The sequence below is a fragment of the Fusarium odoratissimum genome (assembly GCF_000260195.1).
Source record: "Fusarium odoratissimum NRRL 54006 unplaced genomic scaffold supercont1.2, whole genome shotgun sequence".
Taxonomy (NCBI): Eukaryota; Fungi; Ascomycota; class Sordariomycetes; order Hypocreales; family Nectriaceae; genus Fusarium; species Fusarium odoratissimum.
The window spans coordinates 1,617,472-1,634,655 of record NW_022158688.1 but is presented as its reverse complement, the minus strand read 5'-3'; the positions used below and the strand labels follow the sequence as shown (position 1 = coordinate 1,634,655).

Sequence of the window (17,184 nt, the reverse complement as noted above, 5' to 3'; positions counted from 1 at the left end):
AGGTACCAACAGTGACCAGGGGGGGTTGCACTGATGTGGTTGTGCTACTAACCTCCACTGACTATCCGCAATCGATCAGTATCTAGAACGAGGCTCAACAGGTGAGTAGAGAATGTGTGATTGCAAGAGGAGAAAAAGGATGGCCAATTCATGGGCATCGAACGTATATTTATATTTGCTTGAAGGGGATGTACAGTCATAGGTAACGGATGTCAAACTCTCTTGTTATACTACATGGTAAAACTAGGTCTGTTAAGAAGATTTGTTCTCTCTTATTATTCACAGGGAAAAATTCAATTGATACTGAGAAACATAGCATCAATCACCATCGGTAAGATATTGAGATACTTGTCGGCCGCAAGCTTAAGCTTTAGGCAGCTCACAGGTGATAGGAACACGATATCTGCTTCTTCACGATAGAAGTTTCTACCTGTTTCTCGATAATCATGGATCCTTATATTGTAGTCAGGCCCTTGGAAAAGAGATAAACACACTACTTCGACTTTTCAACTCTGTATAAACCCAGGGGTGAAGAGGTTGACGTAAGTTTACAGTACTATACAAGGACCACTCAGTGAGGAGAACCTAGTATCTGAGTTTAAATCACAAAAGGTAAATGGGAAAAATGGTCATAACCAGTCATCGATTAAAACAGTGTGATATATATATTTACTTTACTTTGTTGCTCCAAGATTGTCATCTCCATTGTTGAATGCATGTCCCGTGCTCATGTAATACCGTGGCCCATGAGACGAGATGGCCGAATCGTCTGTCTGATTGCGCATGAGTCGCGCCTCGCAAATGGGTCTCGTCTGCGCTTCGCTGCGATCCTTATCTTTCTTTTCGGGTTTCGGTTGCACGTCCCGGTCCCCTCTTCCGTCCACCCCCAACAAAAAAAGTAGAATCCCGAAAATCGGGACATGGCATGGGCTTTGACATTAGTGAATTCGCCGCTGCCCACTGTTCTCATCATGTCCAAGCCGGGGTAAGCTGCATTTAGTAGCTGCGCGCCCGCCGTCTATCACCGACCTCTGTTCAGGCCAAAGAAAACTCCCAATGCATAGTGGTCCTTAGACATACATCTGCATTGATGCCGTAGCAAAATCCAAAGAACACCCTTTTTCTCTATCCTCATTCATGCGATACGATTGACATGAGGCGCTTATGCGGAGGCTTGGCCTTGAGCCTCTTGCTGCTTCTGGAGATAGTTGTAGGCAATGTAGGCGATGAAACCAACGGCGACAACAATGGCGTATGTGTTCAAGCTGGAGCCGGCGGGATCAGACTTGCCGCTTCCCTGGTTCGAGTTGGCGATCTGGCGCTTGGGGCCCTCGTCACCAGGCTGTAATGACACATATTAGCGTTTGCTCCGTCAGGATAGAGGGTTCGGTTACTCACCAGACGCTTGAGTTCGCCGACGAGAAGACCGTCGAGAACCTCTCGGGCCTCGTCACTGTGGCCAACATCCTCGAAAGCCTCGGTGGCATCCTGGCCGGCAACGTCGAGCATGACCTCCTCACCACCGCTAAGTCGATGTTAGTATCCTGAGTAACGATTGCGCCACGTAGCGCAGAACCATAGCAAGATAACGTACGGGTGCTCGTCGAGGAACTTGGTGCAGTCGTAGACCTTGTCGTGAACAACCATGTAGATGTCGCTGGAGGTGTTGTGCTCAGCAACATCCTGCATGGTGAACTCCTTCTTCGCGGACATGATTGCGGTGTTGATGTAACGGGTCGTGAAGAGAATTGGGGGTTCTGGTCTTGTTCGAGGGCTGTCGTCGCACAAGTGGTGGGATTGGGATTGTGAGAGGATGAGAGTGGAAGAAAGAGAAGAAAGGAGGAGAGAAGAAATGGAAAGTTACAAGCAACTGGACGGAACCTAACCCAAGTTAACAGCTAAATTAATTTAGGTCCCCTGTTTCTAGGTGGCCTTCTGGAGATTTGGCGGCGGCCACTCTTCCCAGGGGCCCATAGGTAGACGGAGTAGAGTACTGGCCCACACAAATTCTATGTACCCGGTACATGATCCTGATCCTGATCCTTTTGCGGCGTCTTACCTTCTATTGTTTCTGTCTTGTTTCCTCGGAAAGTCATCGGAAAGGAAGTCGACCGACTGTACTACCGGATTCTTGGGGTCCAATGTATCCGTTTAGATGACCTATTGCTTCTCTCTTAATGATCCTTTCCGGCACATTTCTCTTCTATTAACATGTGCTTTTCGTTACCTACAACCTTATCATTCAGGCCACGACTAGCAATGAATTCAAACCTCAACCTCACCCACTTGGAGTTCCTGGTACGATTCGGTGTCCCAACATCCGGACCCATTCCCTATAAGGCCCATCGCCGAGGATACTTCTGAGCCAATCGCAGCCATCAAAATTACCGTCTCTACTCTATGATTCGTCGCTTTTTCTCAATCCCAGCCTTACCAACCTAAGTAACTTGTACGGCTGCTGATGAGGCCCAAGAACCGTGGGCTAGCACAATTCCCTTCTTTGATTCCGTTTGTTTGCCCTGCTGTACGAGCATACGAATACGGTGATTTCTCCCCGCCCCAGGTTCAATACTACTTCACCGTCATTTTGAACGGCGGGTTCCATTGCTTTTCATACCCAACGTGGTATGATTCTTTGTGTCTATGATCAATTTACAGTGATTCAACCCGAAAGGCATCGGATAGTTATTACTCAAGTTCTTCCGATCTCTTCCGTGAAGGACACATTGGCAATAGGCTACAACACGGATATCAACACCAGATCTGCCCCTCCAAACCCATCTATAATCTCCCCCGCATCTTAAAAACTAAGGTAAACAATACCGGTACCTAAAACACGGACCTATCCTCCGTCCACCGCGGGGTTATGTCATTGTCACAAGTCACGCCCTGGGAGGAAATTACCCTTTAAAGACAAGTTTGGCGAGACATCTCTCATGGTGAAAAGTCAAGATAACCGGACATTATGCCGACGTGTTCCATAGCCAACCTAATTCCGAGGAACATCACAGCTCTGATGCCACATGCTGTGATTCCAAGTGCTGAAGGTCACTCGCAAACCAGTACCGATGGAGATGCCGATTTCCGATTCCCGAGGAAGACATCTCTAACCTTTACCGCTTGCGGTTGATTTATGCAAGATAAGCAAGATATGACAGCGGCATTGCCTGCCGTGAGCCTCTTATGTCTCATATTGTCTGGTTGCTCCGGGTCTTTTAAGCTCATGACCATCTAGGTAAAACCACCCGGAGATTGATGAATTAACGATATCGGAGGGCCTTGAATCAAGTATTGCAAGCTGTTCTCGGATAACGATAAGATAAACATTCACAACCACTTTACATCATCGGTCATGTATGCCCGGAGTGCCATCCGTCAAGCTCCCGTCAGTCACAAACTCGGTTTATGTGCTACACGTTGTGCATGAGACTAGTAGCCTTCGAAGCGTTCCATGCCAAATGCCCAATCTAGTGATTCGTGGACTAGTGATCATGCAGCTATTAAAGGCTTGGATAATACGGTTTGATTATCGAGATAATCGCATCCAAGCCCGTACTATCCTCGATCGATGCTCGCATTCTTAATCCTCCAACTCAGAAGAGGCTAGCACCTTCAAGATAGAACATCGATCCTTGGCATGTATTCTACGTTGTTCCTCGTCCAGTCTATCGTTCAAATTCGTGCGCTACTAATGACCATGCTCTATCGCCTCGAGCTTCCACCACCAATATCTTGACCCAGCCTGTAGCTCGTCACGCGATCCCACTCAATTTTCTGTCTCGTCACAGGGAGCTGTCGTCGCAAACCCTTGAAGGCTCCCTCACTGAGGCTCACGAAGCCCTTGTTCAGCTCCTCCTGATACTTTCTCTCTGTGGTCGAGATCTCTCTGACGATGCTGGCGCCGTTGACGGAGGAAATGGTGCTGGAAACGGGTTTGTTGGTGAGCAGACGAACGTTGCCGTCTTCGTAATAGTGCACGTCAACCTTTAGGGAGCCCTCGAGAGCTCCGGAAGATGGGTCAAGAATGTAAAGCGACCGCCAGCGTCCGTTCCTGGGGACATTAGCTTCATGGAACAGGACTGTTGCGTAGAAAACCTACCAGAAGTTGTTGGGGCTATATTTGTTGCCAACAATAACGATCGCAATTTTGGAGTCCGACTCGATTGGGTAGACACCGTGCGCAGCATTGGCGAAGTGCTCATCAACGTAGGGTCCGATACTCTTGAGGGTGGATTTGCTATGATTGTATGTTAGCACTTCACGCTGTCCAACCGGCTCGAGCCAACTTACACAAGATCCGCTTGAGCTCCTTCCAGAACATGGCTTTGCACGGCACTAGCTTTCTATTCCTCCGTCAGAACCATATACCCGTTTGTGTAGACATGCGCAGCTTACCTGCGTAGTGTGGTCGAAAGCAAAGCTGGAAGAGCTCTCAACATCGTAATATCGGCCGTCTCCAAGCGAGTTGTGAGAGCTAATAATCACCTAGCGCACCTCATCAGCTCCAATCCCTCTGCTTTCGAAATTGTTCGTCACCTACTGGTTGGCTGCTACCAGGCAGCTTCACCGTAACAAACTGCTCCTCATTGTACTTTTCGAATGCGGGACCGAGGTTGGAAATGATATCGGGCGAGGTTTCGAGGGTGAGGGACTTGATATCTGCAGACTCGCGTCAGTGTTTTTCATTGCTCAGCAATCGCATTTCGACCGGTGATACCTGCGATAACATCTGCGAGCTAGGAGTCCATATTAGCTGATGACGCCGCGGACAAGAGGATGATATCAGCACCTACCTCTCCCGGAGGAGCTCCCTCGACAAAGGCAGAAACAGTCTCTAGATCCGACATTGTTTAATGAGATTGAATGCGCCGTCTATAGGTATAAGGCGAAAAGGACGGGCGTTGGCGTTGAGGCTCAGGGCGTGGAGTTCTTGAGGCACAGCATGGGCCACAGTCAAGGGGAGGCGGGGCAGGATGGAGGAGCTTAGCTTAGGTGGAGCAGGAACATAGGTGACGGTGTCAGTGGGGTTAATACTGGCACTTCTATTTGCTTAACAGCTACCACAAGGAAGACTAATGACTTGGAACACATCCATTAAGATATCAAATCATTTGTGCTCCTCAAAGAATCGATGTCTCGAATTTCTATTTTAGGGCTCTAGCTATCTTGGCTGTTCTGGTATAACCGCTTTACCTCCCTTCCATTATTCTTCTACTAGTAGTTCAACAACTTCTTGATATTATCATAAATTCCTGGGAAACAATGTTAGCGTTTGGACCATCATCACAATGATCTTTCGATTACTTACTTGCAACGTCAGGAACATTAAACTTCTCATATAACAAAGGCGAGTGAATACTCCACCCAGCAACCCGAGCGACAGGTGCCTCTAATCGCAGGAATGTATCATGATCTTCTTGAATGGTCGCGGCCACTTCAGCACCAATACCTGCATTCACCATAGCTTCGTGGACAACCATGACTCGTCCTGTCTTGCGAACACTCTGGAGTACGGTCTGCTTATCCCATGGATACAGAGTCCGAAGATCGATCAACTCAACAGAGATGCCCAGATCCTGCTCTGCCTGCTTGATGGCGTTCTGGCATAGGTAGAGAGGTTGGCCGTATGAGACAATTGTGACATCCTTGCCTTCCTTGAGAATCTCGGCCTTCGATAACGGGAGTTCGTATGAACCAACAGGAACTTGCTCGACGGCGGCGCGGTACAGGATCTTGGGTTCCATAAACACGCAGGGATCGTTGCTGCGAATTGCGGCCAGGAGAAGACCCTTAGCTTGAGCTGGCGACCTTGGCATGATGACCTTCAGTCCAGGAATATGTGTAAACAAGCTCTCGGGAGATTGTGAATGGTAGAGACCTCCGTGACCAACACCACCGCAGGGCATTCGTACGGTCAAGCCACCCACGCTTCGCCCGCAGGACCCGTCACGATATCTGAATTTGGCGGCCTCATTGACTAATTGATCGAAAGCTGGGTAGACGTAGTCGGCAAATTGAATCTCAGCAATAGGTCGCATGCCTTCCGCAGCAAGACCAATACCGAATCCCATGATACCCTGTTCTGTAAGGGGAGTATTGAATACTCTCTCAGCACCATGGGTTTCGGCAAGGTTCATAGTACATCTGAAAACACCACCAAAAGCAACATCCTCTCCGAAAATGACAACAGACTCATCCTCAGCTAGTGCAATTCCCATCGCGTCGTTGATGGCCTGAAACAGGTTCATCTTCTTGGTCGGCCCATTTCGAATGCTTTCAGGTAGCTCCTTGTGGCTCAAAGCAGCCTGTGAGTTATGTGCGAGGAGAGGAGTCGTGCCATAGTCGACAGGCAGATTTAGTTTGGCATTAGGCGGGTGTGTCGAGTAGCACTTTCGTCCTACAGGAAGCGCAAGTGAGAGTCGTGCAGTCGAAGGATTGCTGACGACGTGTGCCCTCTTGAATTGGTGAATAACACGATGCTTCATGGTGATGGATTGGCAATGTTCACAGGTGGTAATGGCAGGAGATAGGGATTAGAGATTCAATTTGAATGGCATGTCAGGAGTAATAGCAGCTGAGTTGTAGCAGAATGATTATACCTTAGATATCCAAAGCCAGCCGAAGGAGGCTTATTGATTGATTGATCCTCGGTGAAGGTGATGTCAAGCTCGGCTTGCTGCGGGCTCAGCGGGATTGGCGGCGGCTTCTATCGCCCTCATGATCTAATGCCGAACAAGACGGAGAGTTACCCAATCAGCTCCTAATAACACAGATCACTACACAGGAAACACTAAATAGAATTATACGGTAGAGTATAGATCACTTCAGCAAAGGACTATTTCACACTGCGCAGCAGACTTTACGAGATGAGACGAAGATAGTCTGCCAACGATACTGATAAGGACAAGGCATCCAAGGATCATCGTCGAGAGAGTAGAAGTGTCTTGAGATCTCATTTTCCCGAATACTGCAAGCGATAACTCTTTGACAGAATTATTCTAGAGAACAAAAAAGTGTTCCATCACTTATACTTTGCTTGATAATAATTGGTTAGCTGCGACGGTTTCTCGCAAACCATCATGAGCCATTCAACCGTTCAATCAAATCCAAGCGCTTCAACGTCGGCCAGAGTGTCCAGTCAACCAGCCCATGCACTAAGCCAATGTAATAAGGATCATGGTGTTGCCAATATCTGGGCAAATCTTGGATGGCATCCGCGGACTCCAAGAGGCATTGCATCTATTTTTTGGGAATCTATATACTTGCTGGACGGCAAGGAGTTGCCGTTGCGTACGTATGCTTCATTTGCTTTGACCATCAACATAGTGTCGCATTTGAAGAAAAAGGAAGTCCGACTTCTTCTGACAGGGCCGATTTGGCCTCCCCAATGACTGGAGCAGCAAAAGAAAACATGACGAAACGTGTCGAATAAGTTCTGGGTTATCGTTTCGGCGAGGTCTGGGCCTGGGATAATTCCAAGGATATATCTGGTTGCCCTGACAACCACGATCGGCCAAGACTGACGTCGTAATTGGTCGTAAAACCATTGACACTCGCTCAAGTCCATTTCTGTAGAGATTGCATTCCAATTACGCCGTCGCTACATGTCTCACGATGCCGCCGCCAGAGTCATCGCGGCGCTCTCACTCACACCGACCTCGAGACCGCGATAGGGACAGAGAAAGAGATCGACGAAAGAACGGTCAGCGGAAGAGGAAATCGCAAAGCTCCCGGCGACCAGTCTCTGGATCTGAAGACAACCGGGACAGAAGTTCAAGAACATTATCAGCAAATGCCCTAGCGGATCTGGAAAGGGAGAATGCGCGACAGAAGAAACGGAGCGAAAGGGCGAGTCGAGGCTATAGAGATGAATCACGAAGACGAGAACGACGAGATGAACACAGGAAGAAAGATCAGGATCGAGATCCCGATAGGCCGCGAACTCATGGCAAACATAAGAAGAAAAGGGTCGTGAGCGGTGCTATTATGGAAGAGGGACGGTCCAAGACTCATCTTCGAGGTGGTTGGGGGAGTGTGGACAGTGTGGAACAAGAGAAGGACTTTTATTTATCAAAACCGCCAAAGAAGAGCAAGAAGAAACTCTGTAAGCTGTGATGTGGTGAAATTGGTAGTTGAGAAGCTGACTGTACTCAGGGATTGCACTCGGTGTGAGTGCCGTCGTCCTCATCATTATTATCATTGTGGCAGTAGTCGTCAGTAAAAAGAACAAAGGCGGTGGAGGAGGAGGGAGCAGCGATAGTTCAGACGATTCAACTGAGGATACTTCTGACCTGGACGGGATGGATCATTCAGAGATACCCGAGAAGTGGCAGAACACATATCTCGATCCTTGGACATGGAAGTCAACCACCGATTTCAACCTCACTTTCACTGACCAAATGGTTGGAGACTTGCCCGTCATGGGTCTCTACGACGACTGGGACGACTCGGCCCAAGCCAACGACAATGTACCACCTCTCAACAAACCCTGGGGATCTTATGCGAAGAAACCTGCTCGCGGAGTATGTATTGGAGGATGGCTCTATCTGGAGCCCTTCATCAGCCCATCTCTTTTCAATTATGATACCAAGGAGGGCATCATTGATGAATGGACTCTGTCCGAGAAGCTGGGTTCCGATGCTGCGAAGACTCTTGAAAAACATTATGCTTCATTCATTACAGAACAAACCTTTAAGGACATACAAGCAGCTGGTCTCGATCATGTCCGAATTGGTTTCAACTACTGGGCTGTCGAGGTCTACGATGGTGATCCTTATGTGTACCGAACATCCTGGAGATATCTTCTCCGTGCGATCGAGTGGTGCCGTAAGTATGGCTTACGAGTCAATCTAGATTTGCACGGTATTCCGGGAAGTCAAAACGGATGGAACCATAGCGGTCGATGGGGCTCCATTGGCTGGCTCAACGGAAAAGACGGTAGCAAAAACGCAGAGCGGGCACTTGATATTCACAACCGTTTGTCCAAGTTCTTTGCTCAACCTCGCTATAAGAACATCATCACCCACTATGGTCTCGCCAATGAACCCCGAATGACCAGCCTTAAAACAAGCGATGTTATCCAGTGGACAGAAAATGCATACAAGCTCGTCCGTAAGAACGGCATCAAGGCTCTCGTGGTTTTTGGGGATGGATTTATGGGACTTGAGAACTGGCAAGGCTTGATGACGGGCTACGATGATATGGTCCTTGATGTCCACCAGTATGTCATTTTCAACGAGAACCAGATCGACTTTACCCACAAGGAGAAGGTTGAGTACGCTTGCGACGGCTGGACTGAGCAGGCTGAGATCAGTATGAATCCCTCGACAGGTTATGGGCCGACCATCTTTGCCGAGTGGTCTCAAGCCGATACAGACTGCGCGAAGTATCTCACTGGCGTAGGCTGGGGTACTCGCTGGGAGGGCACATACGATACCGGAAACAAGGACACTTCCATCTTGGAGCCTCGATGCCCAACGAAGGACGATAAGTGTTCATGTCGTGGCGCCAACGCCGACCCTAGCGACTGGAGCGACGAGTATAAGAAGTTCCTCAAGATGTTTGCCGAAGCACAGATGCACAGTTTCGAGAAGGGCTGGGGGTGGTGGTACTGGACATGGAAGACGGAGAATAACTACCAGTGGAGTTATGAGTCTGGCCTCAAGGCGGGTGTTTTGCCCGAGAAGCCTTGGGATCGTGACTTCAATTGCGACAAGGATGTTCCTGACTTTGCGAAGAGTGGTTTGCCGGAGTATCTTTAGAGATGTGTTTTGTGTTGGCGGATATACCGTATCATTTCGGCAGTACATGTAGGTGCGTTTTGGCGTTTGGGTTTGGTTTGCTTGGAATTGAGATAGAAGATGCATGCATGGTTGGTATATGGTGCTCTATGAGAACTGATGGAAAGTATTTATGATGGGGGACGCATTGCCCCAGGGTAGATAGATGTATAATGACAATATAAGGAAAATGAGTTGCTACGATGCTGTTGGTTCTCTGGCTTCAAACCGTCAGTATCATGACCCGGTCCTAAGTGTATCATGGTTCGGAATATGTGAGACAGTTCGGAGACATGTCATGATGGTCATGATGACTTACTAGAGGGTCTTGTCCCGTGATCGGAAGTGGTATCCGAGAGTCGGTGAGCAAGGACAAGCCCCCAAGCCCCAACCCGGACGGTGGAAGGCCTCAGAGTATCCGACAAGACAGAAAACTCCCCGAGAGGGTAGACATCATCATGGCCAGCTAGTTTCATGAGCCGCCCGAGACCCGCCGATTGGACGTTATGATTGCCGCTGATCCATGACGAATCTGTTGTCATCTGTTTTATGATTCGGTGAATAGTCGAGATACCTAGCAAATTTATACATCCTGATGAGGCAAAGACTCCCCCAAGATTCAAGCCACTCATAGACAAGAACGAGTCTCGGAACTTTAAGTCAACTGACAGATTAAATGGCTAATAGCAATGGAACATGGTGCCTCTGAATGTGTGATAAACCCCAGTTACCATGAAACCAACTCCATTGCAGATTGGATATGAGCTTCTGAGGTTGTTTACTATCGTTTCCTTTGTTTTGTAACGACGTATATACAGCCAGGATACTAGCATTAGCCAGCCTATTCCACAATTGGATATGCATTTTAGAAAATTATGTACTACGAAAATGATCAAGTAGTTAATTGTTCATGCTTGGATTATAAGATTATAAGTATACCATAGCAACACTTCGTACCAGTTTAGATAGCGTTTCCTACAATGAAGCCGAATTTCCACAGAAGAAAAGAATTATATATGCTTTGTGACAGGCCAGGAAGCAACGACACTACTCCTTAACGTACAATCTAAGTTAAAACAAAATGATAGACATGTCACATTCATAATCAGAATCACAATCATGAGTTGGGCACGTACGCCTTTTGTATATTTATGCTGCATGTGTTGCTGAAGGAATGTGTAAGAGATTCCGATCGCGTTGCTCACTGGCGAGTCACCTATGTCAAAACGAAATCCAATCACGAACATTCTTTGTCGTCTCTCATATGATCACCATCATTATCGTCATCATCAACTTGTGAAAGCGAATACCTTGGTGGACACGGGCCAGAGGCGATTGCAACTGTACCATATCAAGTGTCGATGTGTATGTTCCACTTCAATAGCTTTCCTGGGGCAGGGGAGGGTTTCCTGTGCTGTGCTGTGCTGTGTTTGTTTGCTTGTTTGTTTGTTGAGAGGGAAAGAAAAGGGAATCCGGCAACGCATAGCATCATCATCATCATCATCACCGAAGTTACCATCAACGAATCACTTCAAGCAGACACTTGCAAGACGAGGTAGTAGGCCTTGGCTCCAGCACCCCTTCGGTAGTCCTGCAACTCAGCAGACAGGACCTTGATCTTGTTCTGCTCGGCGAGGCTCTTCACGTGTGCCTCATAGCCTCCAGTCTGCCAGATCTCACGGATGACGGTGGCCACGATGTAGCCGCCTGGCTTCACGACACGCACAAATTCACTGATAGCCTCGGGACCAACGTGAGACTGAGTCAGGGTGCCCACACAGGTCACGACATCATAAGAGTCATTCTTTGCGGACAACGGTCGCGACAGGTCACATACGTCCAGGTTGCGATATGCGTCTGTAGCGCGAGCCTCGTCGAGCATGCCTGGGCTGATGTCGACACCGTCGACCTTCTTTGCACCCAGGCGGGCGAGGAAGACACCGACGAGGCCGGTGCCACAACCAGCGTCAAGAATCTCGACGTCTTGGTTGATGGTAGGTGAGCCTAGAACTTGAGGGACATAGGCAGCGGCAATGGCTGGGCCGACATAGTCTTGGCCTTTGCCAGTGATTTCCTCATTGTAGGTCTTTGCCCACTCATCATAGACAGAGCGAGCATGATCAGCGGAGGTGAGGGAGTAGATCTTGGGGAAGTATTGGGCAGTGGTTTGAGAAGACATGATGTTGAGTCAATTGGGGGTATTTATAATAGGGGTAGATGTGCAGTGTGTTCGATTGAGTTATGTAGAGGTTTAAATGAGTAGGGGTAAGATTGCAGGTTATTCAAGTTGAGTGTTTATGAAGTGCTTGTTCGTGTTGAAGACGAAGAGAGAGCTGAGTCCATGGTTTAGAATCTCAGCAACTTCGAGGAGAAAACCACGACCTTTTATAACCAGCTCAAACAAATAAAACCCCGCGTCTCGTCTTGTTTCCCCTCGTCTCCCCGCGTCGTAGAGGTTCCGAAATGACGTTTGAGCGTGCTGCTGAATGCGAATCCATTGGTGGACAGGATTATGATTGCGACTCGGCGTGGCCCAAAGAAGCGATCCGAGGTAAGCGCCTAAAAGATGGAAAGAAATCTGTACACTTTAATAGTTGTAATAATAGGTTTTCGTCAGAGAAATGGGGGCTGTCAAAAAGAAACCGCCATGTTTATGTTCATGGTGCGAGTGTTGGAGGGGATCCAAAGGCAACGCAACGCTGGCGGTTATGATCAGCCGAGAACTCTTGGCCAACTGGGCCAATTGATTAAATTTCTGCTGAGCCAAGTATAGCCATGTGTCCTCTTTTTCACCGAAGTTTCTATTTCCTTCGGGGACTTTTTCTTGTGTGTTTGCGATCAGGCTGTTTGTGACTTCTGACACCTTTTGACTACACCACTGGAGACGAAACTTTGGCCCGATCGCAACAACTAGGTGTAACCAAAAACAGGTCAATCATCACAAGGAAATAAACACTGGCCCCTGGAGAATCCAATAAGACAAGGTCATGGTGGGAAAGAAAAGAGTTCAGCCAGTCGCGGGCGCATCATGAGTGAGCCCTATTGCGAGAATTACGTGCATAGTTGCAGCACTTTTGCCTCGTTCGCTTCTGCCAGACTGGGCAGTGCAGCTGCAGTGTGCCTTGGAAGCGCGTCTCTGAGTTGCAATTCAAGCTCATGGTAGAAGCGGGATTGGTACGACTGCCATGTCTCTTGAGCGCTGATAACCGTCTTGACAACCATTGACTATTTGAAGGCATAGATGCGGCATATCTTAGCTACCTTACTTGCCACCTCTCCTCATGACTCTTTAATTGCATTTGTTCGTTAACTACGACTGGTCTGCATGAAGGGACCTGCTTACCCTACAACACACGATGTCTTCCTTTCAGTCACAGTCACGGGCATATTTCCTGGCGTTCCGTTCTGCTGACCGAGCCGTGACTGATGTCCCCCATTACAACCCTACCAGCGCCCGCAGTGGTACGAGTGAAACTGGATGACGACATGTACGCATGTCGTCTTGAGCATCCTATCAGACATCGCGAAGAGGTGCCAAGATATTTGATAATTGGTCCCGCTTGGTGGATGCTGAGCCGTGTCTGGGATATGCAAGTAATTCGAGACCTGGTTCGTCAACTCGAAATAGCTAAGGGGCTCTTATTGACGGAGTCGGACAATATCTCCATCAGCATGTGAAGAATAACCGGGTTTTGAACTCTTGCAGGGTCGTATTGCTTGAGCATGAGGCTCTCTCATTCGACCACCTGAAGATGACGAGTGTTAGCGTGATACGGAGCTACTGATGTTCGATCAAGTTCAAGGTACCCAAAAATAAGCCCAAGCATTACTCTCAGTTTTGTACTTGTGACTATTTAAAAGAGAGCCTCATAAGTCTCGATACGCGGGGAAATATCAATTAAACATCATGAGATTATTGTTGAGCTCTTGTTCTCCCTTTCCCCGAGAAACTGAACCAGATGAGAAGTGAGGAATATTTGCCATGTTCAAGAGCCGAAAGAATTCAATAAGACAGTTTGAGAAAGCTCAAACGCCGAAAGCCGAAACAAGAGCTCTTCGGTCTTAATACGCAATGTATTATTAACACTCTATCGCCGAGATCAACACGGAGAGGGGGAATAATAGCCCGTCTCAGCACATCAGCATCCCATAGTCAACTTGTCCTTCTCAAGAAGTGATTTTCGTGGGAATATCGTGAATCTTATTTCACCAGCCATGGCGGACTTCGTAAATACGGGATACGCAATACGCGCCCTGCTTCTCCTAGAGTCAAGCTGTTCAATAAGCAAGCCACGGCGGCCGATCGCTCCTCTCGAGACCCTAGCTTGTCAGCTTTGATTGGGTATTAATAAACATTTCGCATCTTTACAGGGTGGCAAGTCATGTTTTTGGTCAGCGATGACAACATGAGGTGATTTCCACGGTACGAGATAGTCGAGATTCTAGCTTTGTGGTGGTGAGGAATGGAAGAGTTTTGTTGGAGAGCATGGTGTTTAGAGTGTATATAAAGACTAGGAGGACCAGAGTCTTGGCATAGTTTTGAAATACCAAGTTATCTTTACTACGAGTTCTGAACTAGAGCTCAAAAGGTCACTACGAATCATAATTGCGTATCTACCTCAATACTGTTACCAACAGTCAGAATTATGAGTAACATGGATCGCGACATTGAAAAGACTTCAACGAATTCAGGGACACTCGGCCCTGAGAGGAACGACACGACTTTTGCGACCATTCAATCACCACAAGCAATTAGAACTCGCTCACGAGCATCTGCCAGTGTATCCCGCTGTCAGTCTCAGAATGGTTACAGCTGTAACCCCCACAACGAGCCTTCGGATGATGAAGTTGAGAAGGATCCTTTCGAAGTCGGTTGGGATGGAGGTGACAACGACAGTCTATGCCCCCGGAGCTTTCACAAGATGAAGAAGTGGCTCATTATAATCATTGTATCGTCTGGAAGTCTCTGCGTGTAAGTATTTCTTCGGCATCTTCAACCGAGATGGATACTTATGTGAACACAGGACTGCTGCTAGTTCCATCTATACATCCACGTATGAACAGATGGAGGATGAATTTGGCAACTCACGAGAAGTCTCCATCCTTGGTCTTTCGTTCTTTGTTTTAGGTATCGGACTAGGCCCCATGTTCCTCGGTCCCTTGAGCGAGTTCTATGGTCGACGGCTTATCTATGTTGTATCGTGGACTCTTTATGTCATCTTCATCATTCCTCAAGCCGTGGCTCAGAATATCGAGACCGTGATTGTGAGTCGATTTCTCGATGGGTTCGCCGGTAGCGCATTTCTGGCTGTGTCAGGGGGCACTGTTGGAGATCTCTTCACGGCAAATGAGCTGCAAGCGCCTATGTTGATGTTTTCCCTCGCACCCTTTGTAGGTCCGTCGATTGGACCTTTAATTGGGGGTTTCATCAACTATAACACTGACTGGAGGTGGACTCATTGGACTCTACTGATCTGGGCATTTGTTCTACTATTGGGCATTGTGTTTCTTGTCCCTGAGACGTATCGTGAGTCCAAATTAGCATCCAGAGCCAATATGTCCCAACTAACCTCCACTAAGATCCGATCCTGCTCAAGAACAAAGCAAAACAGATGCGAAAGGAAACTGGAGATGGAAGATGGAAAGCCCCTACAGAAAAGGTTCAGAAATCAGCCACCAGCGCGATAGGTCGATCGCTTCTACGACCATTTCAGCTATTAATCTTCGAGCCTATGTGCCTGAACCTATGCATCTTCACAGCCATCGTCCTCGGCATTCTATATCTCTTCTTTGGGGCTTTTCACCTTGTATTCGGCAATATTTACGGCTTCAAACTTTGGCAGAATGGCTGCTCTTTTCTCGGCATCCTCGTGGGAATGCTGCTCGCCGCTGGCCTTGATCCCCTGTGGCACAATATTCGGAACAAACTCATCCGCAAGTTGAGCGAGGAGACCGGCGTTGAAGGAAACAGCCAGCCTGAGTTTAGATTACCTCCAGCCATTTTGGGAGGTATACTTGTTCCAGTTGGTATATTCATGTTTGCTTGGTCGTGTTATCCCCGGGTTCACTGGATTGTGCCCATAATTGGATCGGCAATCTTTGGAGCTGGGTAAGTTAATCACGATCCATCCCATATCAAACCAAACCATTCGCAGGCCTCAAGGAGGCGTCCTTAAGGGGAGCACTGTGATACCCAAGTCCAACTTTACACAGGACTGAGACAAGAACCGGACGCGCGGAATCACATTCGCACAAGAAGAGCAAAACATGTCTTGGTCACCGCTTGGTCATGCCTCTTGATCTCGTATCCCCTGAACCTCTGCTTGACAAACTGCAGCTAACCGCTCAACTCTGATATAGGATCCTTCTTGTGTTCAGTGGAGTCTTCACCTTTCTAGTAAGTCCAGCTTTGTGCCTGTACCACAAGTCTGTGACAGGCTCACCGCACGTTACACAGTTCTCTGCTAGCTATTGTGACAGGAGTGCGCTCGTGCCAGGGAAGAGACTGTGCTGACTTTGATGGAAATAGGTGGATGCGTATCCACAGTATGCCGCAAGTGCCCTTGCTGCTAATGCATTCGTGCGTTGTGTCTTTGCTGGTAAGTCGTTGGGAGTATCTACTCCCATGGACTCGTCTGATTCTTCACCGCCGGCTGGCTATCAACTTCCCCTGACATAGCCTATTCTGGAGAGCATGAGGCACCAGCCCGGAAAGTTGTTGAGATTCAGCTGCATGCATTTACATGAATGATTGCTAACTCGAGTCTTGCAGCTGCATTCCCCCTGTTTGGTAACCAGATGTATACCAAGCTCAACAACCACTGGGCTTCGTCTTTGCTAGCTTTTCTGACAGTTGCCATGATGCCTTTCCCTTATCTGTTCTTCCGGTATGGGAAGAGAATCAGGGCCAACAGCCGATTTGCTACTTCTTAGAGAATGTTCATCGAGGTTAGACTTGGGGGTATGAGAAGAGTATGTGATCAGGGCTGCAAGTCCTGACTTCATCCGTGTACCCGCGCCACCAGACCAGGTACCAAAGCCTCTGCACTGCAGCTATGAGATGGACATCTCAAACTAATACACCGAGAGTCCTACTAGGTCAAGAGTGGCTTTTGCGGGAAAATGAGTGGATTGATCGCCGGTTGTACAAAAAGGCTGGTCTAGCTCATATACACAGGGCTTGGAATATTGGCGCTTCTGTAATTTGTGTTCGAAGATACCTAAAAGTGTAATAAGTTAGCTCTATTGCTTGAAAAGAGGGGATACCAAGAATATCGATGAGGTTGCATGATCTGATTGTGAATGCTTGTTAAGATCGCCCTCGGCTGAAAGGCATTTCAGGATTCCCCCAGAATTAATGCAGCCAGCTAAGTTTATCTTGAGTAAAGATCTTCCCGGGCCGCTA

The 17,184-nt window shown here is 48.0% G+C and overlaps 6 protein-coding genes across 6 annotated transcripts; 2 read left to right on the top strand and 4 right to left on the bottom strand.

The window, feature by feature from the left end:
- Positions 1-626: 626 nt before the first annotated feature.
- On the bottom strand, positions 627-2,072 carry FOIG_02183 (cytochrome-b5 reductase). The gene is made up of 3 exons (XM_031199366.1): positions 1,595-2,072; positions 1,399-1,525; positions 627-1,342 (listed from the first exon to the last, which is right to left on the bottom strand). Exons 1-3 carry the CDS (start codon positions 1,711-1,713, stop codon positions 1,163-1,165), a joined length of 426 nt encoding a protein of 141 aa, XP_031071403.1. The 5' UTR covers positions 1,714-2,072; the 3' UTR covers positions 627-1,162.
- Positions 2,073-3,344: 1,272 nt separating this feature from the next.
- Positions 3,345-5,015, bottom strand: FOIG_02182 (F-actin-capping protein subunit alpha). Its single transcript, XM_031199365.1, has 7 exons — positions 4,794-5,015; positions 4,718-4,736; positions 4,541-4,659; positions 4,396-4,485; positions 4,291-4,343; positions 4,100-4,237; positions 3,345-4,051 (listed from the first exon to the last, which is right to left on the bottom strand). Exons 1-7 carry the CDS (start codon positions 4,845-4,847, stop codon positions 3,703-3,705), a joined length of 822 nt encoding a protein of 273 aa, XP_031071402.1. The 5' UTR covers positions 4,848-5,015; the 3' UTR covers positions 3,345-3,702.
- Positions 5,016-5,086: 71 nt separating this feature from the next.
- Positions 5,087-6,668, bottom strand: FOIG_02181 (2-oxoisovalerate dehydrogenase E1 component, beta subunit). The gene is made up of 2 exons (XM_031199364.1): positions 5,309-6,668; positions 5,087-5,252 (listed from the first exon to the last, which is right to left on the bottom strand). Exons 1-2 carry the CDS (start codon positions 6,483-6,485, stop codon positions 5,215-5,217), a joined length of 1,215 nt encoding a protein of 404 aa, XP_031071401.1. The 5' UTR covers positions 6,486-6,668; the 3' UTR covers positions 5,087-5,214.
- A 575-nt stretch (positions 6,669-7,243) lies between these two features.
- On the top strand, positions 7,244-10,026 carry FOIG_02180 (uncharacterized protein). Its single transcript, XM_031199363.1, has 2 exons — positions 7,244-8,104; positions 8,155-10,026. Exons 1-2 carry the CDS (start codon positions 7,615-7,617, stop codon positions 9,759-9,761), a joined length of 2,097 nt encoding a protein of 698 aa, XP_031071400.1. The 5' UTR covers positions 7,244-7,614; the 3' UTR covers positions 9,762-10,026.
- A 642-nt stretch (positions 10,027-10,668) lies between these two features.
- Positions 10,669-12,817, bottom strand: FOIG_02179 (uncharacterized protein). The gene has a single exon (XM_031199362.1). The coding sequence runs from the start codon at positions 11,956-11,958 to the stop codon at positions 11,311-11,313; it is 648 nt and encodes a 215-aa protein (XP_031071399.1). The 5' UTR covers positions 11,959-12,817; the 3' UTR covers positions 10,669-11,310.
- An 873-nt stretch (positions 12,818-13,690) lies between these two features.
- Positions 13,691-17,104, top strand: FOIG_02178 (uncharacterized protein). Its single transcript, XM_031199361.1, has 3 exons — positions 13,691-14,751; positions 14,804-15,306; positions 15,360-17,104. The coding sequence occupies exons 1-3, from the start codon at positions 14,426-14,428 to the stop codon at positions 15,890-15,892; spliced, it is 1,362 nt and encodes a 453-aa protein (XP_031071398.1). The 5' UTR covers positions 13,691-14,425; the 3' UTR covers positions 15,893-17,104.
- Positions 17,105-17,184: the final 80 nt, after the last annotated feature.